This window comes from Coccinella septempunctata, chromosome 3 (assembly GCF_907165205.1).
Source record: "Coccinella septempunctata chromosome 3, icCocSept1.1, whole genome shotgun sequence".
Classification (NCBI taxonomy): Eukaryota; Metazoa; Arthropoda; class Insecta; order Coleoptera; family Coccinellidae; genus Coccinella; species Coccinella septempunctata.
Genome location: NC_058191.1, coordinates 32307545 through 32327686, shown reverse-complemented (window position 1 = coordinate 32327686; position 20142 = coordinate 32307545). Strand labels below are relative to the sequence as shown.

Here is a 20142-nt window from a genome sequence, read left to right as displayed (position 1 = left end):
AGGGGATGGTTGATATGTTTAGGCACGTCTGAACACTCCTTTTTCACACAAAGCTAAACTATAAATAGGGCGGTCGGAAATGAATTGCTTCAATACGTATTCACATAAATTCACCGGATAGCTATCTAACGAACTTTTTACACTTTACACGAGATAAGATTATTCCTCACGAAAGAAACATTTAAATTAAATTGCACATTGTAATTCACCCTGTCATGCCTCTTGGGGAAAATATGTGGGCCTCTAAAATGGAATGGGGTGTTCCAAAATGCCCATGTTTTGGGAATTAACATCCGATACAATATTTTAGTTAATATAGTTGAAACAGTTAAATGAAGTAGTGGACTAGGAAAAAAAAAACGGTGAAAACGGTGATACTAGCTTTTATTTTGAAACGAAAGGCTGAGAGGTTGAATTCGGAGAGTAAAAATTAGAACCTATAAGTTATTGCCTATTCACATACGAGGATGTGTTGTTATCTAGTTAGCCTAGACCAGTTCCATGCATAAAAAAATATTGCGTTACCATAGCAACGAACAATGACTCATCAGAAATGTCAGTGTGAAATTTGAGGTCAAAAAAGTGAACCAGAGTTACGCAATAAATTTTAAAAAAGAAGATGTCCACCGAAATTGTGAAAATCGAAAAATTGGGGTATCGAGCCATCATCAAGTACTAGTATTTAAAAGGGTTAAGATATGCTTAATACCATTTGTGATCAATGTCCTTCGTATACGACCGTTAAAAATTGGACTGCAAGCTTCAGTAGACGTGAATTTTCAATTGAAGATGATGACCGATCGGAAAGGCAAGTTTCTGTGTCAGTCCCCGAAAATATCGATGCAGTTCATGACATGATTTTATCAGACCGTTGAATTGGGCTAAAACGGATATCTGAAGCAGTGAATATTTCATACGAACGCGTTCATCTTATAGTTCACGTCGATTTGGACATGAGAAAAATTGCAGCAAAATGAGGATCTCCAAATGTTTGAATGTTGACCAAAAGCGTGCAAGGGTAGAAGCATCGCCTTCGATTTTTGCTCGATTTGAAAACGATGTAGAGTTCTTAAACCGAATTGTTACTATGAATGAGACTTGGTTACATTTCGACGATCCAGAAACAAAGCAACAATCGATGGAATGGCGACACACTGGTTCTCCAAGACCTAAGTTTCGTGTTAAAAAATCTGCTGAAAAAGTTCTTGCTTCAGTTTTTTGGGATTGCCATGGAGTAATCATGATTGATTTTTTGGATGAGGGTAGAACAATAACCGGAGATTACTATTCGACATTACTGACCACTCTACCGGAAAAGATAAAAGAAAAGGAAAGCTATCCAAAGGTGTTTTGTTTTTGCAGAACAACGCCACTGCCCATAAATCTCATGTTGTCATACAAAAAATTCGTGATTTATGGTTTGAATTAGTAGAACACCCCCCTTATTAACCAGATTTGGCTCCATCCGACTATCATCTCTTTCCTCAACTGAAAAAAAGTTTAAAAGGTCGTAAATTTTCTTCCAACGAGGAGGTAATGAAAGCTGTGGAAGTCTGGTCTGCAGAGCAAGAAGAAACATTTTTTTGAAAGGTCTAAAGACGTTGCAGGTTCGCTGTAATGAATGTATCCAATTAAGAGGGGAATATGTTGAGAATTAAAATATTTTGACATGAAAATTTTGTTTGGTTCTATAGTAGGCTAAGAATTTTTCAATATATCCTCGTAGGCACACATTTACTGAGCGTGAAATTTATAAGGTGATATTTAGCATTTTCACACATAATTCGAAGAGCATTGGTATAAAAGTAGAATCCTAAAAGGTGAGTTTCCAATTTTCCATAATCTGTGAAATTAACTGTGAAAAACTTGAAGTGGATATTTGAGATACAACTCACTTTTTGCACTTCAATCAATTTACAGATTACTGTTCATACCATGTGAAGACTGTGGAGAGGCGTAGGGTTGCGTATTACCAACACTCCAACACACATAAAGTATGGTCCTTATGACACTAATGCGTTTAAAAGCCGTCCAACTTGCACTAATAGGGTTTCGCAAATTCTAGTTGGTATAAAAGGAATATTTTATTGAATTGTACAAACATTCAGATTTTCTACATATTGTCCTTGTGAACACGTTTGAAATTAATCAATAAAATATAAGAGACAAGACTTTTACTTCCAGTGGCATGCAGATATCGGCATTTATAACTTGCCATAACGTTCACTGACAGGATAGATATCGTGGTATGAACTAAAGAGAGGGATTGAATTTTTGTAGATTTAACGTCATCAGCTTTTTCAGAGAATTAAGATAGCACGTAGCTTGAATATTCCCTTTGTGGATTCGCTCTGCAAAGGGTTGACGTGATCAAAGATCTGAATATTATGCTCGATTCACGCCTGCTTTTCGGTGAGCATGCTACCTATTATAATGCAGGAGGAGCTTTGAGGCTAAGAGATTTATTCAGACGAATTTCAGGGGTGTTTCATCGAATCATTCAAGCTGATCTGTTGTTTCCTCGTGAAAAGCATTCTTGATTATGTTCGGTTGGCTGAACGCCATATTATAAAGGTTGTTTACTTAAGGACGGCAAAAATGAAAGAGTTGATTTCTAGCTCGAAAACATTCACTGTTCATGAAAAAAAATTGTACCGAATATGGGCCTCTTTTGAGATGTGAGTTATCAGAAATGGGAACTTTTTATTCTCAAGTTTTCATTGATGAAATTTAAAAGGCAAGATATACAGGCTATCTCACGACGATGAAGAAAGAGAATATCTGGGAACTTGAAGAATTGTTATCTAGGGGTTGTAAATCATATCAAAAAACTATTATTTCTTGTTCTACTCATAACAATCAAGTTTGCCTCTTGAGAAGTTGGAATATATGGGATAAACTTTCGAATATTTTGAGAAGATTTTTATCCATAAAAATGATAAAAGTGAATTCAACGAATTGAAATAGATACTTTTCGATATTCTCATCAAATCTGTTTTTATCGCAGCCGTGCAAGAAAACTCCGCTGAAAGCGGAGAAGATGCCGCTAATTGAATTAGAATTCAGTTTGCCCTACCACTCAGGAAATAATATTCTCCTGTTAATTACAATTAAGATAAGAGGATCTCATTTCGAGGTACTCACTAGATTCTGTATTAACGTTCAGAATAGGAAGACATTCCGTTTTTTATTTACATTGAATTCCAACAGGTGTAGGTTCATTATTGTCAAAGTAAAAATGAATGGGAGTCATTTTCTTACAATCTTTGCTCTCAAGAGCTGTGGATTTCAGCGGAACTGAACTGTACAGTACAGTGTAGGTCTCATTAACTTTAAGTCAAATATAATGCAAACTATACTTGATTTTCTTATAATCATTCTGAATTATAACATTAGAATTTATTTTTCTTACCAACTTAATGTCCATTAAGTTCATTAGAAATATTCCAAGACGTACGTCTTTTTAGGACTATAGAACAATATTTTCTTAAAAGTGACCAAAATATTATTGTCCAAAAATTTCAACGAATAACTATTATTTGAAATAGACATGCAATTTTACATTACGTATGTAAAACCTAAGATGATTCTTAGGCAACCGGATTTTGAATGACATTCGTAACATGTAAGTTTTTTATTATTTTTGTCTGTGAATTTGTGTTGACAATGCCTTTGGAGTACTTGTGTATTGAGACTCACCTAATATGTATAAGTTCCTGTGAAACATTAACAAGTTCCTCCTTGAATAAATTTAAAAAAATCCTCTCACTATTGATTTGTGTAAAGTGTATTTTCTTAATGCAGAATGAACTAAATGTATCGAAAGAAACAAAGGAAAGATTTCTGAAACATGCGAAGCCTAGCTAAAAAGCTAGATAACATTGATTTATTATAATGAATACAAATCTGATAGCCACGTTATGAATAATGGAGGGATCTCAAGAAAATTACGCTTTTAATTTTCAGTATTTATTCGAAATCGATATGGTATTAAAAATCATATAAAAGTTTACTTAAATTATTGGTTGGTATATTTCTAATAATAAGACCTTTGTTCTTTCTTCATGCCTTGGATGAATATTATGGAGAATACGATATTTATCACCTGGAAAAAAAAACATCATTAGCTCATGATTATCAATTGAATTTCAATAAGAGTTATAATTTTATTTCTATAAAAGAGACCCAATTGAGAATATGATAAACTCAAATATAAAGAACTCAAAACGAAGCTTCCATTTTCAGAATTTATGACTGAAAAAAAAAACAAGTATTGGAAATATCCAAGTGTTATGATAATAAGTGAATTCAATAATTCAAAATGGTTTAAAAAAAAACTGAGTTTCTCTTTCCATTCTTGAACTATGTATTGTAGATATAAAGTCATTCGGGGTAACTGAGCGCAGTGGGTAAGTGTGCATATATTTCGACTATGCAATGTATGAAAGATGGGTTCATTTGGGTGAAGCAAGGGCGCAGAATCGCCATATTAGTTTTTCAAAGGAGTACGCCGTGCCACGTTTCTTTAACTTTTTATTTGCAATCAATCAAATTCACTAGTTCTCTTGTTGATTTTTAGCATCTCTGCACATTCTGCCAGGTCAAAGTTCCGAGTCCGACAGTGTTAAACAATATTTTATTCGATCATCTAAATATATAATAAAAAATTTCAGGTTTTCTTAGCTGCTCAACTCTATAAAAATGTCAATTCAAGTTTTGGCTTACTGGGGAAAGTGTGCGCGGGTAAGTGTGCGCATAGATTCATTATATGGGCTTCAGTGAGGAATAAATTATGACATTGCTGATTTTCTTGGTTAAGACTCGATCAATATTGTCCTATTTGTTCAGAAAAATATGAAGAGCCACCAACAGGGGAATGTATCAAGTGTTGTGTTCACCAGGAATGCTGGCACGAACAATAATGCAGTGCTTGTAAAAAGGCGCTTCTGTATTGACAATAAACAGCATTTCTCTAATATTGTAACATTTTGATGACATCATTTTGTAATTTGTTTTGATTGTGTGGTTCACTAAGCACTGCGTTCACTTACCCCGTGAGGGTGCGCACACTTACCCGCAATACGGGGCATGTGAACGCACTCCGACTTTCTCTATTAAATTCTTTTTTGCGGAAAGAAAACGTTTTTGTTTGTTTGCTTTTTGATGTTTTCTTATAGATTAGAAAATTCTCTATCTTATGAATATGTTTTAATTTTCCTAGCTTCAACATTTGAAACAGGGTATGGCTTGAAAGGCAAAAGTGCGCACAGTTGCCCCGAATGAATCTGGTAGATCTTTTCAGTTATTATATCTTTCTATCAACGACATCATTACATTGCATTGTCATCCGATTCACTGTTCTATAAAACATTTAATATAATTAGGATGGCACAGCAAGTGATTGTAAATGGTTTCACAAATTTTGGAGGAACATCGTCACATATACAGCGCAAATAAAATGGAAGCTGTCAAAAAATATTACAATTTGATTCTACATTCTAGGTATGTGGATTGCAAAAACTTATCTCAACTAGTGCCAATGTTTCGCAATTATATCTCAACTTCTTCAGGGCCACAATGGAATATTTTCAACTATCAAAGCTATAAATATCTATAAACTGAAGTTAAAATATTTCTTTTTTTATTCTCTATAGAAAATGTCCTACACAACGAAAGAAATATATGTACCTATGACTAATCTCAACAATCGAAATCTACATATTATGTTGTTTTGAGAATAAATTTAAGCTCATATATTGTTCGTTCGCTGTTGGACATTTACTGCAAGAGGAGGAAAAGAATTTCACTTCGGTTCATATCTATTTTAGTTAATTAATCCAGAAAAATTATCCCTTGAAGTCGGTAGCCTTTTGCATCCATAAATATGGACATATGTACCTGTTAACGATTTCTGTTGAATTCTTGTAGGGATTTAAAAAGAGTTTATGTAGGTATATTGTGACTCAAATCTTGCCGATTGCAAACATGCTTTTCAGTAATTTTTTGACAGAAACATTCAAAGATGGTTTGAATTTCCTTGTTTTTTTCTCATAGCTTAGGTAAAACCTCACATATTCAAAACACCAAGTCAATCGTTTTGGCAGTAGTGGTATTCAAATGTCAATGGCACATTTTGCTTATTATGTTTATCAAGCTCCTGCCAATATACATGGCGAAGATAAACTCACTGAATCTCATCATAAGAAATGAAATCTATACTTTCCACCTCTCACTTCGCCACCAAAAGAACTTAATGATTTATTTTATTGATCGTATGGCAAAATATAAAACTTAACGATGTTTCTTTGCATTGAGACTAGGTTGTTTTGGTTCTCAAGTTATTTCCTACTCGAACAGTAGGTACGCTTCGCTTTCTGCACATCTGAATTCGAAAATAACCGTGAAATAAAATACCCTACCTATTTCTTCAAATGTCGCAACGACTAGTTGTACCATCGAGTCGCCGATTTCCTTTCAGTTACTCGAGATTGCCCAACTCGAAAACGAAGCTCAAGCTATCTAATTGCGCCAATTTAACTTCCAATTATAAGAAAACGTGCACGACTAGGATAGTTTTGAAGAGCTTGACTATTATACTCATGAGGAATTCAGCAATGAAACTTTGATCCGCTTTTAAGTAGATAGTTAGCGGAATGAGACATTCCAGTTGTTATTACCTCGTTTCATTTTTAGCAGAACAGTATTCCGATTACCGATGGAATATATTACTGGAGGCTTGTCTCAATCGCCACTTGAAAAGTAGTTGTTCAATATAACGTCTCGATCATACCAATAACCCTATTGGCTTCATCCGCAAATTTACTTCGAGGAAATTTTCATATTTAGAATCAAAGAGTATTGTGAGAATGTAAAACAAGAACTGATCCAAAATTCTTCGAAACGCTTGACACTAAAAGTGATCTCAATGTGCACAAAATATTCTTATATAAATAAGTAAACAAAGTTTCGCATGAATTGTATTTGAACATTTGGTTGACAAGAATCGGCAACGTTTGAAACTATAAACAAATTTCTGAGCATAGTTAACTTTTGTAGGGCTGTCATATATCTTGCTTTCACTTAGCCATGCTTATCATCACCAACTACATTACCATGAAAATTTCCTCTCAGTTGATGAAATTCACTAGAGAAAATTTAATAATCAATAAATCATATGGATGTAATTTATTTTCCCGAATTTGGAACCATTGTTGGAATTTAATCAAAGTTCATCAAAGTGTTGGAACCTACTGAAAAAATCGCTCTCAAAGCCTGTGAAGTATACGCGAAAAATAGTGTAATTGACATGCACATCACCGGATTGGGATTTGGATATACAATAATATACATAATGGACAACGTTTATGATATATGTTATATTTTCTACTATAATCTGTTATTTTGTTTGAAACACCTATCAGTTCTCAAATTTGTTCCATGCAAACACATTATTTAATCGATTCCTCTTTGAAAGAGAAAAACAACTGTTAGTAATTGATGCACACAAGCTGTGAATATTCATAGGACCCTAATTCCTGTTCCAGTATTATTAGAGATGATAATATGCGTCTGCGGGTGTTATGAAGCTTTCAATACGTTTGTGGAGTTGGATTTCAAAATACCATAATATAAGGTATCAGTTATAAATGCTATTAGCCTAGACAGCTAGACAAATTAGGTGGAAAGAGAGCCAAAAATTATTAACAATCTGGTTTCAACAGACGAAAGGCATCTAAAATATGGAAACGGTGAAGTTTGCGACAGTTTTCTGACATGATATAACTTTTGGGGACCAAGAATCCTCTGAATTTTCGCACTTTTTTTGATTTTTCGCATAATTTACTGTCGAGAGCCATGCAATCGAAAAAAATTTGTACATACTTCTTGTGTGGAAATAGAAACCTTCAAAATGACATCAAAATCGTTTGAATCATATACGTGGTGCAGCCACAATTCAGCGCCAAAATTTAGTAATTATTTTCGAGGACGAAAAATTGGCTTGTCGTGCCCATATCATTTGTTTTAATCGATGAAAAAACATTTTTTTTACTGCGGAAATTCTATAGCCAATTCTGATTCAAAATGAATTGCAAAATTCTAAAAAATAAGCCAGAAAAAAGAAAGCAGAATACTTCATTTTACAGTCCGAACGACTGTTAGTTGTCATATCAAAATCCTGGTAAGAAGAAGAGAGAGAAAGCCTTCAAACACATATCAGCCTGGTGAATGAAACTGTAGAACAGGTCGAGCAGTTCGAATACTTGGGAAGCTTCATAAATACTAGGGCTAACCTAGACACGGAAATACACAACCGTATCAATACGGGCATTCTGGAAGCTAAAGGTCAGAGTGTTTCAAAATCAGCTGTTTACAAAACAGTCGTCCTCCCAACGCTTCTTTACGGAAGCGAAAGCTGGACGCCCTACAGGCGACATATTAAACAGCTTGAACAAAAGCAACAACGTCATCTAATATAATGCACATCAGATGGTTCCACAAAGTTTCGAATGCAGAAGTCTTGCAACGCGCGAGTTGTATAACAATTGAGAGTCAAGTAACGAGAGCCTGACTCAGATGGAGCGGCCACATTCGGAGGTTTGCAATACACAAGACTCCCCAAAATATCTCTGGATGGCGAATTGACAGTGAGAGCCCGGAAACCAGGAGGCCAGTATAACCGGTTAAGAATTCACTACATCAATCCCTAAACTCAGTTAATGCAAATCATAACTGTGAACAACTAGCGTTAGACAGGTCACAGTGGAGGTCTATAGTGCACAGTTATAATGGAGACTCGAGAAGAATACAGCGGCGGCCAGATCTGGTTGGTGACTATCCATGCCCGGAGTGTGGAAGGATCTGTAGGTCACGGTTGGGTCTCTTCAGTCACAGGAGGGCGCACAGTCGCAATTAGCCCTAAGAAATTATAAGTCTGTTCTTTTTTATGTCTTTTTGTAGATTTATTCCTGGTCACGGGATACAGCAATGAATGAATGAATCTCATAAGAGTAAGAAAACATATATTATTGATTCACGCCTTCAGTGGATACGAAAGCATGTCAGCCTTCTTCAGGCAGGGAAGAATGAAGTACATGAGGTCATTTGACAAAATCCTTGACCTCCAGAACACTCTTTCTATTTTCATGGACCCCAACGCCAAAGCTGATAATGCATTGGTGCTGTCTACTCAGGGACCCCAACAAAAGATCGAACAACATTCGGCTGTTTGCGAAGGCCCTATCCAAAGCTTCCACCTGGCAAGTATGCCACCCAAGAAGCAGCTGCAGAAAAGTACCCCCTAAGGGCATACTTGTAGGTTGATCATCTTCATTTCATTCTTGATCCAATATTGAAAGGTAGTTCAGCAGCGTGTTCCTCCAAGGAAGCTGCCATTTAAATGCTCAGCGATATGTTCATATTTTCGAAGACCAAGAGGTTTCAGGTAACGAAGAATTTGATATTCTGGAAGAGAATTGGATATACAAATCTGACGAGGATTTCGACGACAATAAACATGGGGATAACGTAAAATCTTCTTATCCCTGCACATCTGAGCCCTCTGCTCCGAAACGTGCAAGGATGCACCTCTGGATAATGTTTGCATTATTGTAGTCCTAACTATGAATTTGAATGAGATTAAGGTTCCTTTATTTTCATATTGAAAGACCCTCCGTATAAAAAATCAGTAATGACTATTTTAAACAATTTCGGTGTATTCTGTGATTAGTTTGGAAAGATTCCGTAGAATTATTATAAGGCTGTTTTCGATTGAAGATTATTTTTGTCTGGCAGGGTTTGAAATTAATCAGAAAACGACATTCCAGAAAAAAACGCTTAGGTTCTGAGGGGATTTTATTAGTGGTACGTATGTACATGTTCCCTGGCTAAGAACGAGATAGTTCTTTGGAGTCTGTACAATTATCACAGCTATATTACAAAACCCAATACCAATATTCAACTGGGAAACATGCAACTTGTCCCTAATCGAATTGAAGGAAGTTTCCGAAACGTTTTCGTAAAACTGAACCGAAATTGATCCAAGTACAATTTGAGTTCCGTATCAGTTAAGTTTATCAGCTTCCTCCCAATCGGGACCATTCGGAGAATAGAACGTTCATAAATTTGGAGCTCATTCTATAATTAGGGAAATTGCAGTTCGCGATTATAGTCCAATTCAAGTTTCTGTACACCGTGTGAATTGGAACTTAATCGAATTACTTGAACCTATCTTATAATGAGTTTTCCCATTTCCCCTTATTTCTCCTCCGGATGCTTTTCAGTGCAAACTTCTGGAGCTCTGCTCATTTCATTAATGTACATCAGAACAAAGTAATCCGTTAAGACACATTTCGGGAATATTATTCAATTAAGATCTTCTGAATTAGATGGAATACTGTGTGTGAATTATAAAACAGTGTGCTATTATTCATCAGTTGGGGAAAGCAGGAAGCTTTCCTTAATGATGCAGCGATACGATTGTCTTTATTCGTATGAAAATCTTTACTCAATCTCAGCCTGAACACCAAGGGAGAAATGCTCAATACCCCTTCATTTTTTGTACCATATACAGATTTCTGCGATGAAATATCTCTATAGAGGATAGGTAAATGAAAAGCTCCATCAGAGCAGGAACCTCCATAAAAAATCCCACACCGTTTGAATGCAAAGTAGCGGTTAAATTTCCCCAATTTTCGGTATGTTGTGGATTTCGACATACTCGACAAAGATATCCCTAAAAATACAAAAATCGTAGGACAATTTTGACCTACCGAGTATCAAAGATACACTGCTCAACTGTTGGTAGGAAAAACATATAAATTTCTCCTGATTCTTCGGGGATTTAATGAGTTATCTGGAAAATGTGTTCTTTTAGGAAAAATTGGGATATTTTAAGTTTTTCTCATCATACCCCTCTTCAAATTCATAAAGTTCTTACTTGGAAGTGGGCCGAGGATCACCGTCATTTGACACTTGAAGATTGAAGCCAGTATATATTATTTGAGTGTAGATTTCGTTCATTCAACTCCGGTGCATGCATTCCTGGAGTGAAAGAGATCGAAGATATTCTTAACGAAATTCAGTGATCCTTATCAATCGTGGGGTGTTATATATCTTGTATTTCGAAAAAACATCGGTTAATTTTATTAAGTATCCGACATTATGTAGGTTTTGAGTCCAAAACATTGCCGCCAATGTCACGATAGGTTACAGGACTCATTTGTCGGTTACATATTTGAAAGTTCACTATTTATTGATACCCATATACAGGGTGCTTCTTTGACTCGTACAAATATCTGAACAGTAGATTCTTGAGGTCAAGAGAAACACTTTTTTTATACAATTTTTTCCGAATCGGCTCGTTTTAAGAGATACAAGCTGTTGAAAAACCAGAAGAGAAATTTTTTTTAGTTTTATCTCATAAACGGTTCCATAGAATGAAATGAAGTTCGGAATATGGTTACTCATTCATTTGATGAATCTTTTTCGAACACAAGATATCACCCAGGTTTTCCAGTTTTCTCATTATGACCATTACGTACCATAAAAATACCAAAAATTCAGAGAACTCAACACTTGAACTTAAGTTGGACGCTATCTAATGAATATTTTCTCGTATTAGGCTCTGTTTTTGAGTAATTTGATGTTCAAAAATTGAAAAATATCTGTGACATTTGAAAAATTGAGTACTTTGGCTGAATACAACTCTGTTTAAAAGATCCACAGATGTGTAGTGTCACAGATTCAGCTAGTTATTCAGAAGGTAATTTTGTTTGTCTAGGGGTGGCACAGCTCATTATGAGAACGTAAAATGGCTATATCTTTTTATCAGTGCTGAATCGGAAAAAAAAGTGTTTCTTTTGACCTTGAGAATCTACTGTTGAAATATTTGTACGGGTCAAAGACCTGTAGGTACACTGTAGATATAATTAATTGCAGATAGAAAGCGGCATTTATCTCTCTGAAATATGAAACCTTACATTTTCATCTTCAATTTATTCTCGATATTTTAGGATGGTTCTTATTTTGTTTTTTGTTTCATTTTGTTCTGTTTGAAATCGTTATATAGTTTTCATTATTTGTTTTTTCCTAGTTAATTCTACTTTATTTTAATTTTAATTCAATTCAATTCTACTGGACTAGACTGCTTTAGACTTATCATATTTTCAGTCTTTGCAGTATACCTTTGGTTTTCATATTATTTACAAACACTTTGATAGCCGACAAAAAGGAAATAATAATTCAAAATGTGTCAAAATATAGAAGCAGGGGTTATGACTAACCCTATAACTTGTTATAGAGCATTGGACTTTCGAATAAGAAAAAAATTCTAAATTCTACAAGTAATATATAATACTTGTAGAATGAACTAACGCTACGGACAAATTCTCTTTGTTATAAAAATATCATGACCCCTTTGGTATCAAACAATTGAGGTCACTTATAAATACCTTCTCATTAATCTGCATGATTAGTGCCAATGTTAATGAGGTTCTATTTTCTCCATAATGATGATATTGTTGCATTCATTCAGTAAAATACAAAACGTGAATTCTATCAGTCTATTTTAGCTCACTAATTATGGATTTTCATCAATTATCACGCACCCCAGCTCAATATTCAATTTCCTTCTGCGAACTCGCAAAACTGAATTTGAAATATTCGTTTCGGCCCCACATAAAATGGAATGGTAATTTGGATATTCCACAGAAACGAATCAAAGAGCACCCAGAGATATTCGACCTGAAATGAGGACGGAATTGCGAGAAAGAGGATATTAAAAATCCCACCTCTTCCGATAGAAATGAAGGAAGATTCGACTTCGGGTAGGGAATAATGAACCGTTCACAATACCCATCCTCAGACGAGCGGATCACAACTAATTTCAACTAACATCAATTTCACCCGAGGTTCTCCAGAGTAATCTTTTTTTTCTGGACGACAGGGGCGTCCGCCTCATTTCACAGCAACTGCAAAAACCTTCCATTCGAAAGGTTTTTGAAACCATATTACACCTGGGTACATTTAAAATTGAAAATATCTAACTCTTGATCCCTAAAAAATATTCAACATGTAAAAGAGGTAGTTTTTTCAGGTTCTTGAAAAGGAGCACTTCAACATCACAGCCCGTACCAAGGAGAGTGAGGAAATGTTTTCCATCAAACTACCACCCAATAGCTACTAGACCTGTTCTGTCAAAATTCATTAAAGCAGCTTCAAATATCCAAATGGATAAATAACTAGAAGGCAATGTCTCTGGGCATATTGAATACAGCCTCAAAAGTCTCGGACCACCATAGTTTTTCGAGAACCCTATTCTTTTCTTAAAAATAAGATTTGTTCCTTGGAAAAAGGTTCATTTCTCAGAAGATTTTTTGACACATCAAGGTTCTATCTATGTTTAAAGAATACAAACAGCCATATAAAAACAAATTCAACAATCGAATTGCATTCTTATTCTTGAATTAGGCACTGGTAAAGAATATTTTAAGAAGATTCCGTTTTGAGTCGAAAGCTTGACTTGACTTGACTTGTGCCAACTCTTGGTTACTTTGTCGTCGATAAAAAAAATATTCCGTCCATAAATGTTAAGGTCTTTTGGAGGTTCAATTTTTACCTGATAGATCCGCTTTGAACTTATTTGAACATCAACTTCTTGTGCTTATTAACTCTGACCATATACCTCGATTGATAAGTCAATATTCAATTTATCGAATTTGTCATTTCTCTTCCGGAGTTTTTATACCTGGCTAGGCCATTAGGGCTCTCAACTCTTCATTTTGTTTGAGAATTTGGAAACATAATGTACCCTATAACTTTGTTGAGAAATTGTTCAAAGGAATTTTATGATCGGGTTAAACCACAGTTAACACAATATGCTGTCCAGTATGCTTTGTATTTGGGAGAAAAATATACTTCTACACTTGTAAATCATTCTCCCATTCCTAGTAGTAGTTAGATGTGTTTTGTCACATACGTTATTTCTAAAAGCAACTATCTTTGAACTTTTGCATATTGAACCGTAAATGAAACACCCAGCCTATTTTTCATTCAATAGTTCAATACACTACTTTAATAAAAAAAAAATTCAATTTTAGCCCCTTCTAATGAAACAATATTTCTTATATTGCACAGTCGAACTCTTCGTACGTTTTTCATTACTGATTCGATTTCAATTCAATAAATCCACATTTTGGCATGAATCCAATTCAAGATGCGCGTGAAATATTTTTACTCAGAATGTGTTGCAGTCCCTCACTTTCCCACGTAGACTACCATATTGGAGTGATGATTTTTCAATAAATTTTCATGAACATACGAGAATATATCTGTTTCAATTTGAAAACTAATTTACACATAGCTATAATTGTTACATTCTCAGAGATTGTACAGGGTGGGCAAAATTAAAAAAAAAAATCGGATTAATTATATATAATAAGGAATTTATGGATGTCCATCACTATGCAACAGATTTATAGAAAAAACCAACTTTAAATCCATCATAGGTACAGAAATATTTTGTAGTAGCTTGATGAAGAAGTCTATCTAGAATCAATATAAGCTTGAAGAAATTCCATTCAACTACCTTCGTTGCTTTATCTGTCATCCACGCCACTGTTTGTTCATCCGAAGAAACCACCGAAAGAAATAATATATTAAACAAGAAAATTTAATATTTAGAGAAGAGGGTAATTGAATTATTTCTTTACCCTGTTTGGCAGCTGGAAATAAAAGAAGGGAAGCGAGAGCGTCTCAGAAATAAAATATGCGCGGTGGTTTACAGATGCTTTTTTTTGTATGCCACCCGATTTGTGCGAGCTCGAAGGATAGGGCCCTCTACACCGGCTTGAATTTTAATGGGATGTTTCTATCTGCATATTTCGAAATGTGTACCGTGCAATTTTTTCCCCACTTCCTCCAGATTATTATTCAGATGAACGTCAAACTGGCTGAATTAATTAGTCCAAGAAACTGTGAGAGCTTGATGAGAAGTTAATTCATTCGCCAGATGGGATTTAATGCATCCAAAAATTGAATTAGCCAGGTCCTGAGAGCTGTAAGTAAGTAGGTTCAACTTTCTTAATTCATTAGTATCGGATCTTTTTCAATTTCAGGAAATCGCCTGATACACCTTGAATTATTTGATGGGATTTAGTGCGAAATCTTTATACGTCTCTACGATTTTATTCTCTGACTTAGGTAAAAAATAAATAGGGAATACTCCTTCTGACGAAAATGATGTATTTTTATGCACTATCGTTGAAACATCAAATTCTGAAATAACCATTTCAACCGTTTCCCAAAAAAAAATTATTTTAAGCACTTAAAAATAAAAAATAAAAATGGGTATTTAAAGTTTAAAACGTTTTGTGAGAATTGTACAAGCTGGCAATATCGACTGAAATATGCCTTGATAATAAAGGACAACAAATACATTATTTTGATGAGATAGATAAAGATGGCTGTCTATGGAGTCTGCGACGAAGGAGGAAGGTCGTAAAATTTTATGGAATTTTTATGGCCGGTTGCAGTTGAAGCTCGCCAGTAAGTACGCGCCTGTAGTTCAACAGCTGATATTTTATAAAAAAGCTAATGGGACATTGTTCTTTTCATTGTCTTGTATGCGCTGTTGCCAAATCGTTAACTCCGCACGAAGCGATTTAAATTTTGAAACCCCATATTTGAAGGATGACTTTGAATAGTTTCCGCGATGAATTTGAAAAAATTATGAATGAAACTCATAATTATTCAGTTTAAACTTGCATATGCAGTGATGATCCAAATTGAGGAGATTTCCCCATTCAATAGGGGCGAAAAGAATTTCAAATGTTTTGAAATTTAACCTCTCGATCTGAATCAAAAATATTGTTTATTCGTTTTTGAACACACAAAATATATAAATATATTTATTTGGCACTTCCAATCACATTTTTCAATATGATAGAGTTTGCGCATTGCCTAGTGGTGTTAGACTCTAACGTCGACCAATTATGAAGAAATTGCAACCAAGAAATTTATTGCTCCTAGGTTTTCTTCCTCAGTGGAGAAGGGGTTTTAAAGCATCAAATTTGGCGTCTAATGAAACCAGCAGATGCTTATACCTGCATATTTTGGACTGCCAGTTTTTGTTATACAGGACTTCATGTACCTACTATAAATATATTTCTCTATTAACAATTTTGAATGCTTTACCTATTTTTTATTTTCGATAGATTATAACCTTATATGATCTTTTCTCCAAACAGGACCTCTGTTTTTCCAATGACTCATGTAAAAATTTCCGTAGTAGAAATTTCAGTTTGCGCACTACATTAATTCCATACATCAGGATATATTTTTCTTTAATATGAAAAGTCGGTACTGCTTATATTTTCTGTGTACCGAATGTACAGAATAAATCATGACGATAAAAGCATTGGAATTGTAGATGAATAAATTATGACGCGACGTGCAATCACAAGGATTGAAATTTTACGTCAATTAGATAAGAAACCCCATACAAAATTCAAACAGAATACCCATCAACGTATTAACCCATTGACGATTCAGTGGAAAAGCCAAATGCGAATTGCATGAATAAATAAAGTTATGAAAAATGGAACGGCGTCTATGCGGAAATTGCAGTTCAGGTGATAAATTGTTAAATTCCGATGATGAAAACCAATATTCTCCTACCCTTAGGCCACTTGGTTCAGTGACTATCGATTATTTGTCAGAGTCTGTTCAGCTTTCTTAACATTATCGGAATGTTTCTCAGCTGAACCATGAAAACTCGATTTTCCTATAATAATTTGGTGCATAAAATAGTTATTTTCCTATCAAGTGCGGAAAGTGATACTTGCCCGCACGAAACTGCCGTTGCCCGAACGATGCGAAGCAGAGTTCGGGTAAGCAGTTGAGTGCGGGCAAGACACTTTCCGCAAGAGTTAGGAACAATATTTTTTCTACAAGCGCTTGAAATATATAAATGTATCCATTTTACGAAACAGATCATATCTCATTTGATTAATTCATATATAATGACAGACGTTATTCTGCATTTCGTTACTAAGGGTTTCACATCGTTGACGTTCTGTCCATAGAAAGATGATAGAATTTAATTTACTCTATAATATTTGCGTGCGGGAAAAACCCCTGCTAATCCATTCCCGCACGCAAATGCGTGCGGGAAAGAAATAGCAGGCATTTTTCCCGCACTCTTTGGGAAAGTGACACTTTGCAACTTGGAATGCGTGCGGGAAAAAGGTTGAACGCGCACGCTTGTAGAAAAATAAATTACCTCTACCAATATTGTTTGTGACGTATACTGTTCTCTATTAGGTACTCGAAATGCAGAATAGAAACTTATTGGGTAGCATTCAATTCGTTCATATTTCCAGAAATCGAGAAAAACTGCAGCATGCTTGCATGACCATTTCTTTAATACATATTCTTTCAATGTATTCATACATTTCTTATTATCTTCCATGGTAATTTTACCCGTTATTTTCTGTGCCCTTCAATTTGTATACTTTTTTTAATACAGTCAACTTTAACTCTCTCAGGATGCAATTAATGAAATCACCAAAAACAATTTGAAACTGAACATCAAAACAAATAAATAGTGGTTATCTGTCATAACTGTCATAATTGTGAGTGTTGTCACAAGCCCGATCACACCCACTCACGATACATCTTGCCTTGTTCACACTCACTCACGAAATTCAATCAAAAGGAGTCAAGTGATTCAAAGCTTGTTGAACGTGAATAACAAGATTAACAGCGGGTTTCATAAAACTCTGCAATGTCCGATCAACGATTTGTCATTCACTCGATTTCTAAAACGAAATCACTGAAATCTTTACATTTGTGAGTGTATTGAAGAAGAAGCAATTGAGAATAATCGAATGGATATATGAACGTCATAATTTGATGTGAGAATGATATTCTGAATAATCATGACTTAATTATCCATTGAAAACAAATTGACATGTATTCGTCAATCAAGAGTTGATTCCCCGATCAAGTTTTATGAAACGCGGGGTCATTGTTTGAATCAGTGAATCAATAAATATTGCACATTCCAAATAGTATGAAATCAATAAAGTGGCCGAATCAAGGCAAAGACTCAAGTAAAAGTATTTGTTTCCCAGAATGTTGTATTTTTATAGCTCCCTACATATTTCAGTTGTTTTTAAGATTAATTTTACCAGATATGTACATTGATGCCTTTAAAAGATTTATACACTGAGCGAAATCTTCAGTTGTACCATTGAACATATTTAAATAAAATTCACTCTTATATTGCTTTTCCCCTTGTCTTGCAGATAAAATTTGCACAGTGTTTCATCAGACTTTTAATTGACATCTTTTCGTTAGATTCTTCCGATTCAATCATCTTCTAACTCCGTAATAAATTATTCATCAGAACGTAATTGAAGAACTCACCCGAAGTCTCAACACCTCTACCTTCACACATTACAGAGTTTGGAATGGGAGAACGAACCACATACGAGACGCCATAATGAAGATGGTGATCGGATAACAACGTTACAAGTGAAGATACACCTTAATCCCTACCCCACGAACGCAATCTAGCAAACTCACGACTCACTCACGCCTACCTCACTCTCGTTTCACGCATAATCACGTGAGTCGTAGGTGTATTGATGTCCAAACAAGGCGGGTCACGCGAAACCCACCGTAACTACAACCAAGCACTTACGAATTTATCTGTGGTGAGCTCAACTTACTACTAATCATGAAAAGGTTGTGACTCAACGAAGAATAAAGCTCTTCACCTACGAATTAAGAAGTATTAATTGTTATCATCCCAATATAATTCATTCATATTATCGTTTATTAATCATACTTTTTGAAATATAGGCGAATACTAAATAGATAACACGCGTTTCTTCGCCGTTGTTTGTTCTCTGAGATAATGTAACGCAAAAACTGAAGAACAAATGTAACGAAAAGTCTGACAAATGATCGCGTCAGCAAAAAACCAAGAGAACAAATTAACATTGTTGAGAACGTAGAAAAGGCCTCGTTTCAGAAAAACGCTGGACAGCTTTCCATTAGGGAGAGATTGGTGAAGGGAGGCTGAGATGATGTCAAAATAATTGCTTGTTTCCGTCAAACAAATTTCAAACGTGAATATTTTATGGTCGCAATTTCGCCAGGTTTGATTTCCTCATCTCGGCATTTCGCGGAAAATAATCTGTGATTTTTCTTGTCGAGTTCTTATATCGCCGCTCGTTTCGTGAGTCTGATAACTTCGCAGTTATTTACATATTCGCTGCAACTTTCAGGGTGTGAATCCATAACATTATTCCTCCCCTTCTGATTCTCAGGCGGTGATTGTACGAAAAACTAAAAATCTCATAAGTTGATTCATCACGAAATTTAAGGACATGATTTGAGGATAGTCACTGCATTGCCAATTGTGCCTTGATTCCCAATACATCAGTGGCGAAAATGGATTTGCAATTCAATCGAAAATGTAAACTGTGGAAAGCAATTGACTTTTGAAAAAAGCAAGTACAATACCGTACATATTTGAAAAAAAATAGTGTTTTTCCATCATAAGCACAAAAGTTGAAAAAAAATTTGAATATAGTGTCGTATTTCCAGTGAAAATGTACCTGTAGAAAGTGATTATCGTTTTCAGATATTTTCGAGAATGAAAAAGATATGGCACATTTTCAAAATGGACAAAATATCAAAATTCTGTTATATCTTCAAGACAAATGAAGATATCGTGAAGCGGTTTTTACCTATCTAGTCTAAACGTATCAGAAACAGACAAAATCAAGCCTATACATTATTGGCAGAGTGTAAAACGTTTTAATGATTTTATCTCCCAGTATAATTTTCGATATAAGAACTATCATCTTCTTCTAGCGAATTCTAGCTTATTTGAAAGATAACCACAAAGTGTTATAGGAGAAGCCAAGCATTACGTTCGAGCTCAGAATATGACCTTTAAAATTCCATTTTTTCCTGAAAGCACTTTACAACCAACTGCAGTGACTGAATTGGAGGGAAAATTTGATATAAAAGTAGCCAGAGTTAAATCACAGCATGAAAGAATCATTTATTCAGAGGCTGCTTCCACTAACAGCAGTTTATTAAAGACTGTAGGTTCGAATTTTCAGCCAA

General features: G+C 35.0%; 1 protein-coding gene across 1 annotated transcript in view; it reads right to left on the bottom strand.

The window, feature by feature from the left end:
• Positions 1-3953: 3953 nt before the first annotated feature.
• LOC123310167 (tetraspanin-2A) overlaps positions 3954-20142 on the bottom strand; it is a 106770-nt gene continuing 90581 nt past the window's right edge. The window contains exon 5 of the mRNA XM_044893577.1: positions 3954-4105. Within this exon, the coding sequence (XP_044749512.1) occupies positions 4037-4105 (69 nt within the window). The 3' untranslated portion in view covers positions 3954-4036. The remainder of the gene's footprint in view (positions 4106-20142) is intronic.